At 28.4% G+C, this 20,998-nt stretch overlaps 1 protein-coding gene across 1 annotated transcript in view; it reads left to right on the forward strand.

The window, feature by feature from the left end:
- Window positions 1-1,076: 1,076 nt before the first annotated feature.
- The window catches only part of LOC117171790 (casein kinase I), a 179,803-nt gene continuing 159,881 nt past the window's right edge, over window positions 1,077-20,998 (forward strand). Inside the window, exon 1 of the mRNA XM_033359400.1 lies at window positions 1,077-2,111. Coding sequence (XP_033215291.1) covers window positions 1,913-2,111 — 199 coding nt within the window. The 5' untranslated portion in view covers window positions 1,077-1,912. The remainder of the gene's footprint in view (window positions 2,112-20,998) is intronic.

Genomic DNA, 20,998 nt, shown 5'->3' on the forward strand with positions numbered 1-20,998 from the left:
TTCAGTTAAAAATTCAACTATATGATTGTAAATGCAATTGTTTGGTTTAACATTAATTTTTGTTTTTGGAAATTTAACTATTTGGTGAAAATTTCAATTATTTGAGTGAAAATAAAATTATTAATTTTATTAACCAAAAAGTTAATTGAACTTTTTAGTTGAACATTCTACTATTTTGCTGAAAATTGAACTATATGGTTAAACATTCAACTATTTAGCTGAAAATTTGCTTTTTAAAATTAATTTTTTTTTGTTGAATATTTAAGAATTTCATTTTTGGTCGAAATCTCATCTTTTGAGTTTAAAAATTGACTTGGTTAAAAAATCAACGTTTTGGTCGATAATTCAAATTTTGGTTGAAAAATTTGATTATCTGGTTGAAAATTCGCTCTTTAAAATCAAAAATTAATTTTTAACTGAAAATTGACGTATTTAGTTTTTGGTGGGAAATTTATATTTGCGTTTGAAAATTCTACTATTTGGTTGCAAATTCAACTATTTGTTTGAAAATTGAACAATTTTGTTGAAAAATCAACTTATTATTTCAAACTTCAAATATCTGTTTGAAAATTCGTTTTATAAAATTGAAAATAATTTTTTTCAACTGAAAATCCAAGTATTTTATTTTGGGTAAAAAATGTATCTTTTACATTTTAAAATACAACTAATTTGAATTTTCCCGGAAATTTCACAAGAGTAGACAGCGATACCTAGTGGATAATTAACCTTCCAAATATTGTTGCATAAACAATCAAGTTTAAAAAAGAAAATAATAAAATATTGATTAATATTTATTTTTTAAAATTTTAACAATATTTATATTCTAAATTTCGAATCTAAAGCGCGGGAAAAGGCGCTAATAAAACGAAACACTCTCAAGCATTCAAATCCTATTGGTTCTCCATTATTCGGGCGTTGATTGCCTCCCCCGCCTTAAAGTCACTCAAAATTGACAGCTTCAAAATTGATAATCGCCGTCAGTTTATCCCCGTTGAGCCCTAAATTCAAAAAATGTTTCCGCTATCTGCTCACGCTCAAGTACGTTAAATCCTGATAAAAAATTGCGAAAAAAATCCTTCCTTTTCGCACGAATTGCACTGAAAGTGAAGCATAACCTCAAAAGTTGAGTTGGCAACCCTGTCGCGAGGCGAGGAAATCTTTGATGTCGAATGTCCGCCGAGCGCGAGGGACGAGACAGGATCCCGCAGCCTGTCTCCAAGTGGAAAAAAGATAGCCAAGTTTAATGTCGCGGTGGATCGGATTTGAAAAAGTTTGAGCCTCTTAAGAAGTGGTTCCGGGTCTCGGTAATCTTTTTAGTAGACTCGGTCGGCGGATCGACGGGGACGGCGGGACGACGATCACTCCCTGTCGATGAGCTATAATGGAGGTTTTATTCTGTCGTCCTCTGTGCGGCGAAGAGGACCCCGGGAATGTGCAGGGCAGTGACTAGGGTCTTCCTGGTAGTGCAAGAGTGCGGAAAAGTGTTCCGGGAGAGTGAAAAGTGGCCAAAAGCGATGGACTGGTCCGATCTATTTTACCAATTTTACCTGTGTGACACTGACACGCGACACAGTAGCCATTGAAATTATTGTGACCTGTGCGTGTGTCGAGTGTACAAATCGAAATTTTCACCGGTAGCCTCAAAATTCCCGGAAAATGGGGATTGATCCTCTGAAAGTAGTTCGTGGAACGTGATCTTCCGAGTTTGTAAAAAAGTGATAGAAGTATAATAAATATAGGATAAAAGTAGAGTAGGGTTTGAGGAAGTGCATTCTAACCTCCTTTTTTTGGAGTAAAATTAAGTGAATTCGCGTTTTAATTCGACCGGACGAGTTTGACGATTCATTTTTTTTTCGTGAGACTGTCTTATAGATATTTATTTATTAGGCAGGAGACTCGATAAGGGATTAATATGCAGAAAAGGGACAGCAGGGACGGTCGAGGAAAAGAGGAGGGTGCTGATCGTGACCTCAAAAGGGCATCCCGGGGCAGCAACAACATGCACTCCTCCAGGCACGGCGTTACCTCCTCCGGGAACATGCTCATGGTCGGTCCCAACTTCAGAGTCGGGAAGAAGATTGGCTGTGGTAACTTCGGGGAACTTCGACTCGGTGAGTTTATTCATTATAGCATCAAAATATTTTATGTTTTTTTCAGGATAGCCACGAGACCGGGGAAAATGGGGAAATGACAGTTTGATCGGGAATTTTACACATTTTTAGAAGATCATTAAAAATCTGTCATCTCGCTTGAAATATTAAAAATTTCAGATCACATGATATTATTTTATTAATAAAGTTCGATTTCTATTTTTTCAATCTTAGGTTCAGTTACTAACTTTGAAAAGGATAAAATCAGGCAGTTTACAGGGGTGCTAAAGGTCTGAATTACAGAAAGTCAGGGATTTTGACGATAAAATGAATTTGAAGTTAATTTTATTATTTTGTTGAAAGTTCAACAATTTTGTTTAAAAAAACGTTCTTTTTTAGGAGAAGTTGGTCTATTGTCTTAGAAATTCAACTCTTTTGGTAGAAATTTGATCTTATTTGGTTAAAAATGCGACTGTTCGGTTGAAAATTAAGCTGTTTTAGTTGAGGATTTAACTGTTTTTCTGAGAAAATTCAGCCTTTTGGTTAAATTCAAACTGGGTTTTATTTACAATAAAATTCTTTTCTGGTTGCAATATCCAATATAATAATTTTCGTTTGAGAATTTATCTGTTTTTTATTCAAACAATCTTTTTTGATCGTAAACTTAACAACTTTGTTTAAGACTCGTCTTTTTGGATATAAAATTTGATAGAATTTTCTTTTTTGTAAGGAAATCATCTTCTCCTCGTTAAAAATTAATATTAAATTAGATACAATTATATTTTTGTTTCGCAATTCATCCCTTTTGGTTAAAAATTCTACAGTTTAGTTGAAAATTTAATTATTTTGTTGATAATCTAACTATTTTGTTAAATCGACATCTATCTTGGTCGAAAATTCAACTGCTTTAATGAAAATTCGTCCTTTTTTGTTTATTAAATTCGACAGTTTTAGATTTAAAATTAATTTTGTTTGTTGATACTATATCAATTATTACATTTTTCGTTGAAAATTCGATTTATTTTTTTGTTAGATGGTTCATCATTTTTATGGAAACCGCACTTTTTTCTAAATTTAACTATTTTGTGAAAAATTGTTATTATTTTTTAACTTCAAATTTAAGTATTATATGTTCATCAAAAATGCATTCAATGTTTTGAAAGTTTAACTATGTTGTTGAAAATTCCAGTGTTTAGTTATAAATTAATTTTGATGGTTAACAATTCATATTTTATACTGAAAATCTAACTATTGTATTTTTGGTTAAATGTTCCTTTTTTTGGTTGAAAATTAACCTACTTTGTTGAAATTTCGTTTTCTCTTGTTAGGAATATTTTTACTGAAAATTTAACTATTCTGTTTCTGGTTAAAACTTTATATTCTTCAATTGAAAATTCAGCGATTTGGTTAAGGATCATTTTAGTTGAAAACGCTTTGTTTTTGTATAAAATTTAAGTTTTTTTTTTAATTATTTACTTTTTGAACTGAAAATTTAACTGCTATTCTATTTTTGGTTAAAAATTTATTTCATTGTTTGAAAATTTAACGGTTTTGTTGAAAATTCGTTTTTTAATGTTTGTTCAAAATTTATTTATTTTTTGATAAAAATTTAACTATTCTTTTTTTCGTTGAAAAATTATCTTCTTCAGTTGAAAATTTGTCAATTTACTTTAAAGACTTTCTTTATCTGAAAATGTATATTTTTTTATAGGAATATAATAATATTAGTTAAAAATGCGTCTGTTTAGTTAAAAATGTAACCATTTCGTTGGATATTTATTTTGTTTTTCTGGTTGAAAATTTAACTTCTATTTTTGGTTAAATATTCATCTCATTGGTTTTAAATTCAACTATTTTCTTTAAAATTTATTTTTTCGAAATAAAAATGTACCTATTCTATTTTTGCATGAAAATTGATCTTTTAAATCGAAAATTGATGTATGTTGTTGAAAAGTTTTCCTTTTTGGTGGAAAACTCATCTTTTTGGTTTTAAAATTCTTGTTTTTGTTAAAGATTTTGAAACATGAATACAAATTGAAGATATTAAATTGGCAGAGGGATATTATATCTATATGTAAGATTTTCATCGCGTTTGAAGGGAGGAAATTTTGGTTTTCAATTTTTTCTGAATTGGAAGAGATCCTTTTCTTGTTGACAATTTTATTGAGTTGCAAGAAATTAAATTTTATTTATTTTGTTCTGTATTAGAAAATGGAATTATTCTTTTTAAAATTTGTATAGAGTTAAAGGGAAGATTTTTTCTTTTTTTGTATGTATTAGAACACCTCCCTGAAGTTTGCAACGTTTAAAAACAAACGAATTTACAGAAAAAAAATTTCGCGAGACCTAAAATTTGAAAGTTCTAAATAGCCCTATTTGATGACCGAAGGTACCCGCAAAAGTTTCACCCCTCTAGTACCTCCGGAACACACCCCAATTCAACCCCTAAGTATCGAAAAAAACTTGAACAATGACAGAACTTTTAGACCTAAAATGTTAGGGTCGATTATAAGATTATTTAGTAATAAAATAAAGTAATAAAAGTACCGCACCCCTGTCTCTCCAGGAACACATCCTATTTCAACCCCTAAAAAAAATTATAATAAATGATCCAAGTTCCAGGCCTAAAATTTTATGCTTCAGAATCGTTCCAGTTGATGTCCCAAGATACAAAAAAATTTCATTACCCTATCTCTTCCGGAACACCCTCGTTTTCAAGCCCCAAGATTATAAAAAATCCAAATAAATTTTTTGAAATACCCTGTCAGATCTAAAATTTTATACTTTAGAATGGTTTCATATGAAGTCTAAAGATAATAAAAAAAGTTTAATTCATCTAACCCTTCCAGAACACCCCCGTTTTCAACCCTTAAGTTAATAAAAAATGTAAAAAAATTTCCCAAATTCCAGACCTAAAATATTATGCTTCATAATAGTACCATTTTATGCCCGAAGGTACTAAAAAAAAGTTTCATTCTAACTTCCAGACCTAAAATATTATGCTTTAGAACCGTTACATATGACGTCAAAAGATAATGAAAAAAGTTTCATTCTCTTACCCCTTCCGGAACACCATTTTTTATTTTTAACATTTTTATTCAGTTTCAAAGGAGGACATTTCGGGTTACAATATTTTTTCTGAATTAGAAGAGGGTTAGTTTTATTTTTAACATTTTTATTGAGTTGGAAGAGAGCAAATTATCATTTAAAAATTTTCTGAATTAAAAGAGGTACTTTTTAAAAGGATTTTTATCAAGTTGAAATGGATAACATTTTTGTTTTAATTTTTTTCTGATTTAGAAGAGGAATATTTTTTAATTTCTAACATTTTTATCATGTTTTAGTTAAAAATTCAATATCCATATTGAATTCAACATAAAACCTATACCCTGATACCTATACATTAATTTTATTTCAAAGAATTCATTCTGCGATTTTCGTAAAAAATCAACCTATTCTCCTCCTGTTTAGAGAGCATTTTGGGCTATTTAGACCTGGAATAATTTGTATATCTTAAGTTCCTGACCGGAGATGTCGAACTTTTTAAAGTCAGGATCTTTAATTACTAAGTGGAAGATAAATTTGCTGTGTTGAAAGAAATGTTGGTGATATCAAGCGCTGAGATAACAAACTGCTTTCATCAACAGCTCGGTATTTTTATTGATAAACGAGAAAAGGCTTGATAATAAATTGAAGTAGTTAGCGTGCCAAAAATCAGATCTCTGAAAATCATATTTTTTATGATTTTAAGAATCAAAATAATATTACTGGTGACACAATTTCAAATAAAAAACATGGTTTTTAATGAGAAAAATTAAAAGTGATAAAAACGTTGATTTTAACCATTTTTTCAGTTGAATTTTTTCTTATTGCCGCTTCTTTTCAGTTGCTGAAAAATATTTGAATTTCTGTTTCCAATATGACTAAAATTTAATACAATTGGGAAAAGTAGATTTGTAGAGCTTGATTTTCAAGGAACAGTAGGATATAGTTCAATTACAAAAAATATTGTTAAAATAATTATAATAAAGACCTGATTTTTGGCACAACAACTGCCTTAAATGTGTTGGCTTATGAGATCCAGTTAGAGTATATTTAATTACTCCAAAATGGAATTAGTGACTAAGTTATTCTCATCTAAAAAATAATTTTCCAACCAAAGTTTTGTTTATTAACCCCTTTAAAAAGATTCTAGCACGACAAGATTATTTAATTTCAATCTATGATTGTCACTTTAATTCTGATCAGTTCTAACAAATGATTCCGGTTTACCACCGGAAACCAGATATACATAGTACCAACCTAATTATCTAATCTAATCCTATTTTCACAGAAATGTTATTTAACACTATTATTATTCAGTTAATTTGAATGTATAAGGAATCTAATCCGCAGACCTTGGTGAGACCTTGATCTTCTAACTGGCTTTCTAAATGAATAATTAATTTTGTGCAATCCGTTTTACTTTAATTAAATAGATATTCTTCATTGGCAGATAATCAATTGTACTACTCAGGGAAAAATGTATAATTTTTTCGCCTTTTGTGTTTTTGTAATCATAAGTTATATTGAGTTTAAATTTGCTCCTGTTGATCTAGATCGTCATTGGTTTATCGGTGTCTGGGTAAACCTGGAAATCAGGGATGTCGGGAATTCGATAAAAATGTCAAAAGTTAGTCACTTTTTAAAATGAAAAGCTCACTTTAGTCAATTTTCTTTCAATAAATTAATTCATGGGTTGACCACTATTGAATTGTGTAAATACTTTAGCGCATTTTTATGTACTTGAAGTTCTGAACGTTCAAATGAACGAAATTTTTTATTAATTGCTTTGTAAACTATAAAAAATTTTAAAATATTGATTCATTACAGTGATATTTATGCAATTATAAATGGAACTTATAAAGCATATTTTTATTTGTTAGTAGAAACAATATTTCTGAATAAAATATAATTGAGAAAGTATATTTCGTTCATTTGAACGTTCAAAACTTCAGGTGCATTATTTTTTAACAGATTTTAATATTTTGAAGGGATTTAAAATATTCTGGGTATTTTTAATAATTGCATGACATTTTCAAGAGCATTATAAAGTTTCAAGGGATTTTAAAGGATTTGAAATAGTGTAGTGTATTTTAAAAGATTCCAAGGAATTTTGAGTATATTTCAATAATCTGAAGGTATACCAATGCATTTGCAAGTGATGGGAAGATTTCCAAGGGTTTCAATGATTTTCGGCTTTTTTTTTTAATTCCAAGAAATTGTTAAGAGCTTTAAGAAGTTTGAAGGCTTTTCAAAAGACTTTAAAGGATTTAGCCCCCTTTTAGTGTATTTAAAAAAACTTCAAAGAAATATTCAAGAGATTTTGAAAAATTCAAGCGATTTCAAAGGATTTTATTGATTTTAAAGAATTAAAGAAGTTTGCATGGGTCCTTAAACAATTTGATATAATTTCGGAAGCTATGGAACGATTTTATAGGATCTGTAAGGTATGAAGGTATTTTTGTAAATTTCAAGGGATTTGATAAGATTTCTGATGATTTCAGTGGATTTCTTTCAAAGCTCTAAAGGCATTTGGAAAATTTTCCAGGATTTCAGAAAATACCATCAGATTTAATTAATGTAATTACAGTTAATTTTATAAGATTTTAATGATGTTTAAAGAATTTACAAAAATTGTAATAGATTTTGAAATATTTTCGGCTATTTTAAAAAATTCAAAGACTTTTTTATCACCAATTTTCATATTTTGAAGGGATTTCGAAGAATCTTATAGATTTTAGGGTATTTTTAAAAATTCCAAAGAATTTGATAGTGCTTTGATAGTTACTGTTAATAAATAGACTTCAATAATTTAAAGTGCTTCTAAATTATTATAAAGCGTTTAGGGTATTTAAAAAAATTGCGTATTTTTGGGTACTTGTAATAGATTTCAATATAAAGCAATATAAAGCTTGCAGGGTAATTAAAAAAATTCCCAGGAATTTTCAAAAGCTTTGAAAAGATTTCAAAGAATTTAAGTTATCTCAGCGACTTTGACAAGATTTCAAGGTATATTAAATTGATTTCAGTAATTAAAAATTTTGTATGGTTTAAAAGATTTTTTGCAATTTATTTGAATTTATTTTGAATTCACTTTAAATTCTTTGCATTTTTTATAATTCACTTGAATTTTATTAAATTCACGCAATTAAATAGATTTTGTTGCACTTTTTTAAAAATATTTATTTAATTTGTTCTGAAGCCTTTTAAACTGACCTTGATTTTTTTTAATTCGCCATGAAATTTGACGAATATCATCAAATTCTTCTCATTTTCCTTGAATTTTGCTACATTAAATCTAATTTTACTGAAATCAATGAAATTTTTTAGAATTTTTCTTCCAATTCTTTTGAATTCAACATTTAATTTTTAATTATTTTAAATTCAAAAGAGAATTAGGTAGTCACATTATTAATGAATATTAGTCACTTTTATTCTCAGAAAATAAAAAATCACTTTGGGAAAAATCAGGGAATTTTCAAAACGTGCGGCCGTCCAGTTTCAGACTTTTTGTTTCAGTTTGCATTTTCTAATCGCTTAAGTGATCATCGGTGTGTAAGTCCCTATTAGGGTTTTCTGCTTGGGTGAACTGTTAAAATCTCTTTAAAGAAGTTTACTCGCCGCTTGTGCATGAAATTACTCGTCTCCACTGGTCTGTCCACAGCAGAAGTGCTTCTTTAACCAAGCCATAATTGAATGTCGTTCAGCCAGTAATAAACAAAAGGCTACTTCCACAAAAGATGACAACTTTTTCCCTCGCTTTTGATAACAAATATAATTCAGTTCAGAGATAATCCTATTTTATTGTTTCTAATCCAAGTAGTTTTACTTCAGGCCTTTGATGTTTAAAATTATCCCGTATTTATCATTATTATAACAATATTCAAAAGATATGGACATATATTTATACAATTCCTCGAGATTTTCCTTGAAAATAACGTCAACTTCAAAAGCTTTTTTTTGTCTACGTTTCTCCATGCTTACTTCTCGTTTATTAGCTTTTCCTTAAAGTGAGGATATTTATTTTTTTATTTATGTTTGATTAGCAGTAAATTGCGATATTCACTCAGTGAGTTCGAAATAAGTTTTAAAAAATTCAAGGGAATTTAATAGAATTTTATAAAACGTCTAAGAATTCCAGGTGAGTTTGAAGACTTTAGGATGACGTAACAAAAACTAAAAAAAAAAATCCATTTAATTTTGTGGAATTGAACGAATTTAGAAGAATTCAACAGCATTTAAAAAAATCAAGAAAATTCTGAATCAATTAAAATGAATTCCAACAAACATTTAAGAATCCGTCACATTTTTTAAATAAAGTCTTTGAAATATATTATAAAATCCTGCGAAATTGTATGAAATCTGATATTTCCTGAATTCCTGGAAAACGTATTAAAATACCTTCAGAGCTATTAAAATCTCTTAAAATCATTCAATTTCTCGGAAATCTTATATCTTAATCGTTTCATATGTATCTTCCGAAATTCTAAGAAATTTTTTACAACCGCATGGCATTTTTTAATTCCTTAAAATCCTTGGAAATTTCTAGAATTATTCAATTTTTTTTCAATATCTTAGAATCATGTACAGCAAACTCAAAAATATTTAAAATCCTTTGACATATCATTAAATTACTGAACTTAATTAAAAATCCCTTGGAATCTTTTAAAATACCTTAAAATACTTTAGTTTTTTACATCCTATAAAATTACTGAAATCAATTTAAAATTCCTAAGAATCTTTTTAAATACCCTAAAGTATTTAAAATGCTTTACAATATTTTTACAACCATCACAATGGTTTAAAATGGCAATCGAAAATATATTGGAATCTTTTGAAATATATCCTTCAATAATTAAAATTCTGTGAAATTGTTTGAAAAAGCTTGAAATATTAAAAAATCTTTGAACTCCCTCAATTCTTGTGAATGAATTCTCTAAAGTCCAGCAAAATACTATAAAATCCTCTGGAATCACATGATATCTGATATTTCCCGAAATCCTGAAAAATTAGTTAAAAACCCTTTTTAAAATAATTGAACTCGTCGGAAATTTGATTAAATTTCTTGGAATCATTTAAAATATAAAACTGTATAGGTCTTATAGCAATCGTCCTGTATCTTCTAATAATTTTTAAGCACTCATGCAATTTATTTAAAAATTATTCAAATCCTTAGAAGTTCCTTAAAAAATTGTAATCCCTTGAAAATTTCTGGGAATGTTTTAAATACATCCTAAAATATTTAAAATCCTTTAAAATATTCTTAAATCCCGTTAAATTATTGAAATCTATCAAAAGTATTCAGGAAAATTCAAATACAGATATAGACCTTAATTCGATAGTGGTTTCCCCATCGGTTGATTTATTAAAAGGAAAGCAAGAAGGAAAGTGACTAAAGTGATATTTTTATTTTAAACCTTTTTTTTTGACCGAGACTTTTTCAAATTTTTAAAAGACTAATCTTTCCAATCAATTGTTAATTTTTCCATTTATGATATATTTGAATTTACAGTGTGTAATTCTAAAATCGTTTACTTTAAAAATTTTCTATTTTAGATCTTCATTTTTAAGCGTACATTCAAAAAAAGTATATTTCACTGTTCTTTTAAAACGAGCAGTTATAAATCAAATGTTCAACAATAAACAATTTTAAACTGAGTATTTTGAAATAGAAAGCCTAGACTCGTTAAAACTTCAAAGAGGTAAATTTAAATTTTGAAGGTTACAGTTTTAATTATTCTATTTAAAAAATTTAATCTGTACGTCAAATTGTTGAATTTAAATGTATAAATATCAATTGTACAATTATTAATTTAGAAAAAATTGAAAGATATTTAGAAGATTTTAAAAGATTTAGAAATAATTTAAAATTGGAAATTATTTTTAATAATTTAAAACAAAAAGATGATTTTTGCAAATTTCGATAAAAAAGTTGATATTTTTAAAAAGAATTGTGTAAGATTTTATAAGAATAACAATTATTTTCTTAAGAGTCCCAGGAAAAGTGAAGGTGATTTTTTATTTTGAAAAATTTAATTTCAGACAAAGATTTCAAAAACTTTCGAAAATGGTTAAAACAGGCTCTGGAAAATTTTAATGCAATTTTTTAAATTTTGTAGGATTTTTTAAGGAAAAATTCGGATGATTAAAAAAAATATTTTGAACTATTAAAAAAATCCAAAAATAATTTAAAATTTTCATTTTTAAAAGCTTCAAATGTTATAATTTAAAAAATGTATGTGTGGTTTTATATTTTTTTAACAGAATCTAAATCTTTGAACTGTATAATTTATAAAAGCTTATGACGGTAAATTTTACTGTTCAACTTCATTTAATTTAATATTGTTTGATTGAAAAGTATTAAAAGCTGATATTTTTTAGCTCAATGAGTGAGTGTTTGAATTACAAAAATGTTTAAACTTTTATTTTGAAAAGTTAAAAATTCAAGAGTTCCACTTTGAATGCTTTAATTTGCAGTTCAGGTTTTATCACTTCAAATAAAAATTTAGTAAAACCCCCAATTATATTCCCGACCCTATAATAATATTTAAAACAAAAAAAACTACCCCTTCCATTTTTACCTGAACAAATCTCGAGTTCCCTCATGCAAACAAATAAAAAAAATATTTAATTTTAAGTAATCACATTAACTTTCGGCATTTTTTCTGCTGTTAAAAAATCTGACTTTTCCCTGAACTGCCGCCACCCTCGTTATTAGAGTGACTCTATTTGAAATTGTTTCCCCTGCGTGGTGACGAGATTGGCCTGGGGAATTAAAAGTAGAATAGTTTTCTAATTATTTGGGAAACCAGATAATCAAATGAGATTTGGAGTAGGTCGGATTGTCTCGCCATGTAGTTACTACATTGACTTTTCTGTGGTATGTGGGAATGAATAAGAGTTCGTTAACAAGTTATCCTGTGTATATATTGTATATAGCTACTCTCATGACATAAAGAGAAGTTTACTCTGAACGCAAGTTGAACGGGTTGAATGACTCGAGTGATCGAGGGAAATTATCAGGGTGGACGTAGGTCAGGGTAAATCTGGAAATGAGGAAAAAGTAAGGGAATTTTATTGATCAGAGAAGGCCACGGATTACATTTTTTTTCTGAAGTTCTATAATAGGCACTTTGAATAACTGTCGGGGATAATAGATTTGAAACTTATTTTAACTTTAAAAATTTTTGATCACGTTTGTAAAAGATTCTATGTTAAAAATGTTGCAAGGTTAAAATTTTGGTCTTTGAATAATAATGGTCAGGGTAAGTGAAAAATTGGTCTAGGAAAAGTTAGGGAATTTTGAAAATGAAGTTTGCGGCCACCCGCCCTTGTATAATACTGAGAATAATATTCTTGTTAATTATTTACATATTTGCTTTGTATTTTTTTGTAGTATCTTCATACTGTCGATTATATTTAAGTTACTTTTATTATTTGGGTGAAAATTCAACAATTTTGTTCAAAGTTACTCTTTCTGGTTCAAAATTCAACTGGTTTGTTGAATTTTACTCGTTTAGGTTTGAAAATTCAACTATTTTATTTCCACTTTTTGTTTCACAATTCATATTTCGGTGTTGAAAATTCAACTTTTTTATATTCATCTTTTCGGTTTAAAATTCATCTTTTGATCAAATTTTCATATTTGTTGTTTAAAAATACAACCGTTTGATTGAAAGTTAATTTCCTTTGGTGAATGAATAGACTATTTTGATTAAAAGTTCTTCTTTTTTTGGTCTTTGGTTTAAAATTTCCATTTTTGGGTTAAAAATTTTACCTCAGGATTAAAAGCTTTAACTTCTGAGTTCAAAATTCCTTTTTTCTGGTTGAAGATTCATAATTTTAGTGACAGATTCGTTTTTTTTTCTTTGTAAAAAATTAATCTTCTTGATTGAATATTCATCTTTTTGGTTGAAAACATTTTTTTTCAAATTAAAAATATAACTTTCGGTTTGCAAATTGATCTATTTTGTTAAAAATGAATTTGCTTGGTTAAACATTCATTCCTGTAGGTCAAGTAAAAATATAATTATTTTGTTTAAAAAATAGTTCTGCTGAAAATTTTTATTAATTTCTGGAAAATTCATCTTTCTTGCTAGAAAATTAATCTTTTTTGTTGTAAATTATCTTTGTAGGTTGGAAATTCAACTATATTGTGAAAAATTCAACTGTTCTGGCGAAAATGTTATGATTTTCTTGATTATTTAACTCGCATGAAAAGTTGAACTTATTTATAAAAAATGGTGGTTTTTTGGTTGTTGAAATATCAAATATTATGTTTTTCGTTGCGAATTCATCTTTTTGTTGAAAAATACAACTCTTTGTGTTGAAAGTCCCAGTGTTGGTTAAAAATTCGACTAATTTGTTGAAAGTATAATTATTTATTTGAAAAATTGCAGTATTTTGTTAAAAAGTCATTTTGTTTGGTCAAACATTCAAGTATAGGTTAAAAATTAATTGAATTTGTTGAAAATTCGACTATTTTGTAGAAAATTAAATTATTGTGTTGGACGTTAAACGATTTTATTGAAAACTCATCTTTTTTTGTCAAAAACTAATCTATTTTGTCGAAAAGTTGTCCTTTGTGATTGAAAAATCATCTTTTGTGGCAGAAAACTCATCTTTTATGGTTTCAATAAATAAATTTGACATTTTTTAATTTGAATTTAAATTGTTTTATTCCGTTTATAAAAGATGCTATATTACATATTTTGCAAGATTAAAATTCTGCTCTTGGAATATTAACAAGTAAGGAAAAGTAAGGGAATTTTTAAAATGAAGTTTTGTGGCCACCCTGAGTATAGTTAATAATAATATCTCGTAACTATTATTTAAAAAAATGTCTTCCTATTGAAGGAGACCTATGGATGCTCCTAAAGCAAATACAAAGGCGTTTTATCAGATAAGTTTGAAACTTTAATCAAGAACTTGTTTTTTTATTGATAAAGAGTGACGATAACAATTATTAATCAGCTTATCAACATTGCCGATTCTGGATGCTTATCAGTTTCTCATTCGTTGCGAGAAATTGAAGCTTAAACTGTTTTCTTGTAATCAAACAGTATGGGGTTTCTGGTCAAACTTTATCTGTAGTATCTGTAGTCTGTATCTTTTTATTGAGTCTCGTATTCTGAACTCCTGAATGGCGCCGATCGGCCGTTGCCAGGTGCTTTGGGGTGAAAATAATGATGGCTTTCCATTCCGACGTGAAAAAAAAACACGTAAAGCACACACAGTTCCCCTATTTCTTATCCTATATCTATCGGGCGATTATGGCCTTGAATGCGAAACGGCTACCGAGTGCAAGTGAGTGCAAGGACTCCGTGTGAATTGAACAAAGGTTGTCGAGAAAATTTGTTGCAGTGACATTGCATACACTTCGGTGCAATGGTAATTTTATTATGAAAGGCCAAGAGAGCGTAATTCTTGTAAGAAACCTTCACTTTCCTCCGGCATCAGGTTGTTGGCAGCTGACGACTTTTTGTTTATTATTTCCACTTTCCTATTCAGTAGGAAAAAAAAACTAAACTTAAATCAAGGTGGTTCACTGGGCTGATAATTTTTTACGTGGACCGGGAATTTTGTTTAATTTTCGAGTCAAAAACCCTTGGAGTTGATAAAATAATAGGTTGTTTTTATTTCAACAGCAGCGCATAATAAAACGTAGTTAGTCTCAAAAAATATTTTTCGAGTCAGAAAAATCAATATATTAAATTATAGTTTTAGACTGCACTGTTTGGATGGAAAATTCATCTCTTTTGGTCGAAGTCATATTTTTTCGTTGAAATTCAACTGATAGGTTAAAAATGCGCCTTTTTGCTGAAAACCTTAAGTAGTTGGTTAAAAAGTTCATTATTTTGTTGAAAGTTCATCTGTTTTTTGGCTATTCAACTATTTTCTTGAAAGTTCATTTCTGAAATTAAAAATTCATTTTGTAGCTGTAAATGTAAGTACTTCATTTTTGGTCGAACGTTTATCTTTTACATTTGATAATTTAACTATTTTGTTGAAAATTCGTCCCTTTCATGAAAAGTTCAATTATGTGGTTGTAAATGCAACTGTTTGGTCGATAATTAATTTATTGTTGTTGATAATTCAGTTATTGGGTAGAAAAAATTTAATTATTATACCATCAAGCCGTATTCCTTTCGGGATAATTTGGTTGAAAATTCAACTATTTAGTTGAAAGTTTTTTTTTTTTAATAAAAATTAATTGTTTTAACTGAAAATGTTAATATTTCATTTTTGGTCGAAAATTTGCATTTAACGTTTGAAAATTAAACTTTTTACTTAAAAATATAACTATTTTGTTGAAAATTCCTCTCTTTGCTGACGAGTTCAACTATTTGGTTGTAAATTGCAACTGTTTGGCTGATCAGTAATTTGTTTTTGTTGAAAATTCAACTATTTGGTTGACAATTCATCTCTGGTTAAAAATTGGACAATTTTGATAATTAACAATTCGCTTGTTTAGACAGAAAATTAATCTTTCTTGACTGCCAATTCAACTATTTAGTTAACATTTCAACTATTTGGTTGTAAACCTAACTTTTTGGCTTAAAATTAATTTCTATTTGGAAAATGAAACTACTTGGTAAAAAATGTAACTCTTTTAAGGAAAATTCTTTTCTTTTTTTTTTAAATTTCAACTAATTGGTTACAAATGCAGCTCTTTGTGGATGAATTATAATCTTTTTTGTTTGAAAAGGCTACCATTTGGTTCAAAATTTTTCATTGTAGGTTGAAAATTCAACTAAATGACTAAAATTTCCATTATTTTGTTTCAAGAATCCTCAATTTTGGTCGAAAAATCACCTTTTTTAATGAACAGTTGTCTTTTGGATAGAAAATTCATCTTCTGGATTGAAAATACCTGTTTGTGTTAGAACTTACCCTTTTTGGTGGACAATTCATCTTTGTTGGGTAAACCTTTTTTTTCAATCATTTAATTACTCTGTTGAAAATTATATTTTTTATTGAAAATGTACCGTTTTCGGTTGATAATTTAATTCTCTTCTGATAAGTTGCCTTTTCGACTTAAAAATTCAACTGCTTGGTTGAAAATAAAACTGTTTTTGGCGAGGTTTTTGCTTGAAGTTGATTTTTTGTTTGTTTGAAACTTTGACCATTTGGTTGAAAATTCAACTATTTGGTTAAAATTTAATTATTTGATTAAAAAGTTAACTATTTCTAAACCATTCAAATTGGCCCTCGTTTTTGATGAAAACCCACGCTATGTTCCCTGTTTCAAGAGCATTTAAGAATCTAAAGTGTGCAGTTACCAAAAAACTATTTTTATTCGTATGACCTTGAACAAAATTAAAAACCCGGGAATTTTCTCCAGCGATAAATGTGGCTAACTTTAGTTTGTATAAAAAACTAATGTTTATAAAATTTAGAATTTATTATTTTCAATGTTTTATTGTGAGACAATGTTTGAAGGCCTTATAATTAAGTCTATTGAAATTACAAGATTTCTATTATAATTTGATCATTATTAAATGATCGGCTTAAAAGTTTTTTAAACTAAACTTTTTTTTAAGATTTACTTTGGAAAGTTGAAAATTTTTTAGAGTTCAGTTTGGTCTGCTTTAATTTGCAGTTTAGTTTTGATTACTTCAAATGCACAAATCTTCGCGCTAACTTTTTAATTTATATGTCTGAGCATTTTTATGAGTAATATCTTGCTTAAGAATTGAGATTACAAAGGAGAAAAACTCTAATTGCGAAAGTTGATGGAAGTGCAGTTTAGTCGTTTAAAACGACAAAGACCATATGCGAGAAAGTTGCACTTGAAAGTTAATTAAATTTGAAGCGAAACATAAAAAATACATAATTCCTCAAGGGATTATTTTTCTTTTTCTGGCGGGGTCTTGCAAGTGGTTCAATATTATCAAAGAAAAATGACTGAAGATAGAATTTATAAAAACTTTTATTAAAATACTAAATTTCTTGTAAAGAGAGATGAAATATGCATTAGGATGGGTCGTAAAAAATGTAAAATTAGAAATAAAACACAGCGTAGCACTGAAAAGTTTAATTTTGGGGTTCCTTATATCCGCGTAGCAAAAATAAGTTAAAAAATTCATAATATGATCAATTTTTTTAAATCTTGTAAGATTTCAATATTTTCAGTTTTTTGGACCAAATCTCATTTTTATTAACCCTCAAAAAATTAAAATAATTCTTAAAAGCTTTGCAAACCGTCTTACAATTTATTAAAGCCTGTAGAATCTTTCGCGCAAGTTAAAAAAAACCCTTGGTTAAAATCTTCTCTTTTCTGTTCTAAGATAGCTTGAAAAGCTTTTAAATATTATTTTAGTGATTTTAAGTTTATAATAATGAGATTTTGTTTTAGGAAAACTGAAAATATTAAAGTCTTGCAAGATTCTCGATAATTAAGCATATTATGTAGATTATAACAAAATTTATTGTTGCGTTGTGATTTGAGAATTTATTTGCCATTTTAATTCTTAAAATGTTCAAAAAATTGTATCGGTAAATTTTGAGTGCGAGAATTTTACTATATGCTAAGAATATAGGATAGTTAGCAAAAGGTTATGAGCTAGGCTGCTTTTGATTCCCTCATTTTATTTTTTACAGTTAGATGGCTTAATTATATTGTAATAACTTTACGACTCCTTTGAATTAACAGTTTTATTTGTGAGTGACATATTTAAATTTTATGGAATACCGGAACAGCCGCCCAAGCATGCGGGCACCGGAAGTACGAAATTCCAAACCATGGCCTTCCTGTCTGGCCTCACAACATACCTGGGGGTCAATTCGTTCTACTCCTTCTCCTTTCCCACGGTTACTCCTTTAACCAGTTTCACCAATCGATTGGGCGTCTTCAAAAAGACAGTGGAATGCCTTAAAATATTTAAAGTGAGATTTTTATTTGTAATAATGTTGAGCCCACAATCTTTTGATTTCTTCACACATTTTCTCCTACTTCTATTTGGTTATAAATATAATTATTTTGTTTGAATTATATCTATTTTGTTAAAAAGTCATATTTTTCTTGGTCGAAAATTCAACTACTTTGTTTAAAATTAATTCTATTGTTTGAAGATTTAACTATTTTGTTGAAATTTTAGATTATTTTGGAAGAAAATTGATAATTTTTAGTTAAAAATTCAACCATTACATTTATCGTTGAGAAGCCGTCTTCTTTTGGTTGAAAATTCAACTCTAGATTGGAAATAGATACTTGTTAGTTGAAAATTGATTTTTTTAAGTGTAAATTTAATTATTCCATTTTTTGTTGAAAATTAATATTTTCTTTTTGGAAATACAACTATTTCGTTGAAAATTCGTCTTTTTCGTTTGAAAATGATCCTTTTGGCGGAAAACCCATATTTTCGGGTTGAAAATTCAACTGTTTTGTAGAAAATTTGCCTTTTTCTTTTGAAAACTTGGCAGTACTATATTAACTGAATACTTTTTCTTTATTGAAATCATTGGATATTTTGGTGACACCCGTGCAGAAATCGCGGCCTGGCCCCGATCAGGGCCAGACCAGTCCAGGTCGGGTCCCGATCAGGGCCAGGCCGCGGACGAAACACGCGCCCAGATCGGGGCCAGGTCGGGGCACCCGATTGGGAAACCCGATCGGAACCCGATCGGTACACGATGAGTCTTATTATAATCCATTCATGAATCACACAATTGGAGATTTAATATAAGTAAACTCGAAAGTAACGAATGGTCCTTTCCTTTCGAAGGCCACCTTAATATTTTGAATTTCCTATTAAGTTATTTTAAGTTAAAATTAAAGTACTACAGGCACGAAAAGAAAAGGTTTCAGAATACAAAATTTAATTATATTTTTGAAAAACGTAAAAGTATTGTGGATGGTATCAGTTTCGAGAAAGAGTTTTGTTATTTATGAAAAAAGTGGATGATAACCAGGAATATTTTAAATAAGAATTTTAATTTCTTGAAAAAAAATGTCTATAAAACTTTTTAACAAATTAGAAAAAGTTTTTTCGCAAAAAGATTCCCTATAACTTGACATTTTCGAATGCTTCCAAAGAAAATCAACGGGAAATGACCTACGATCTACGATTTATTAACATTTTACTGTAAATAAATTCAATTTTCTGTCAATTGTTGTGGATAATTTTTTCGCCAAAAAATTGCGCTATCATTTATTAGATCGTTTTATTTTTTTTTATCGATTAAGAAGAAATATAGACCAAACAACTTTTAAACAAAAATGAAAAGTTTTGAATTAAATATTTCTGGTTATTTTAAATATTATTCACAGAATATGCATTTAATTAATTTTTATTACTATTAATTAAGTTTTATTACTTTATTTAATTTCGACCTAATGGACGTTTTTATAAGTTAAAGTGTCATTGTTTATAATGAAAAAGAAAAAAACTTTTTTTATCATTTTAAACTTCGCGCGAAACCAATTAGATGCCGAATGCGACACATGCGCAGTTGAGTAACTGGCTCTTGTTGGAATGTTGTGAAAATTTGTCCTTAACGTATTTCTGTAATAAATTTATTATTAATACAGAATCAAAGTTTCAATAACATAATCGAAGGTATCACATATTTTACTCTTATAATCTAAAAACATAATTTTGTGCATACTGCAATTCATTTTTTGTCAACAGATTTGATAATTCGAACTCTACATTAAATCGAAGAACCTTGAGTTCTTTAATAATAATTGAAAATAAAAGAACTCGATCAATTTCATCACATAATATTTGACTCATCTAATGGTAAATATACTAATTTTACCTAAAACAATTTAATTAATTATTAATTTATTTGAGGTTAGGTTTCAATTTGCCCGCAGACTGTAATTACTTACTCTCATCTTCCTCGCACAGCTTTCGAGGTTTACTGACTGGTGTCTGGTGCCTCCGAACACGTGGCTTACTCGCCTTATGCATTTTTAATCATTGCTAGAATATTATAAACGAGTAGTTTGTATACAAATTTCACTTCACTATCAGAAAAAATCAAGCAGCACTAGTTCTGCGAGCGCATGGAGATGGTGTTTTAGTAGGAAATCGGTTTAGCCCGTTCGGGCCCAGGTATGGGCCACAGAGTTCTACTGACCAGGGCCAGATCAGGAAATCCGATCAGGGCCGGATCGGTATTACGTTTGTAATCGGGCGATTTCTGCACGGGAGACACGAAAAGAAAAGGTTTCAGGATACAAAATTGAATTATACTTTTGAATATCGTAAAATTATTGTGGATGGTATCAGTTTCGAGGAAAGGGTTTGTTTTGTATGAAAAAAATGGATGATAACCAGAAATATTTTAAGCAACAATTTTTATTTTCGAATGCTTCCAAAGAAAATCATCGGGAAATAAGCTGTGATTTACGATCTATTAACATTTTACTGCAAATAAATTCAATTTTCTGTAAATTGCATTACTTCTTGAAAAATTCAAGAAGGTGGTTGTAGATCATTTTTTTGCTAAAAAATTGGGCCATCATTTATTAGATCGTTTCATTTTTTTAAATCGGTTAAGAAGAAATATAGACCAACAACTTTTAAATAAAATTGAAAGTTTTTGAATGAAATATTTCTGGTTGTTTTAAATATTATTTACAGAAAATGCATTTAATTAATTTTTATTATTATCAATTCATTTCGACCTAAAGGACATTTTTGTAAGTTGAAATTGCATTGTTTATAAAAAAAAGAAAAAGAAATTCGTTTATCATTTTAAACTTCGCGCGAAACCAATTAGATGTCAAATGCGACGCATGCGCAGTTGAGTAACTAGTTCTTGCTGGAATGTTATGAAAATTTGTCCTTAATGTATTTCTGTATTAAATTTATTATTAATACAGATTCAAAGTATCAATAACATAATCGATTTCA

This window comes from Belonocnema kinseyi, chromosome 4 (genome assembly GCF_010883055.1).
Source record: "Belonocnema kinseyi isolate 2016_QV_RU_SX_M_011 chromosome 4, B_treatae_v1, whole genome shotgun sequence".
Classification (NCBI taxonomy): Eukaryota; Metazoa; Arthropoda; class Insecta; order Hymenoptera; family Cynipidae; genus Belonocnema; species Belonocnema kinseyi.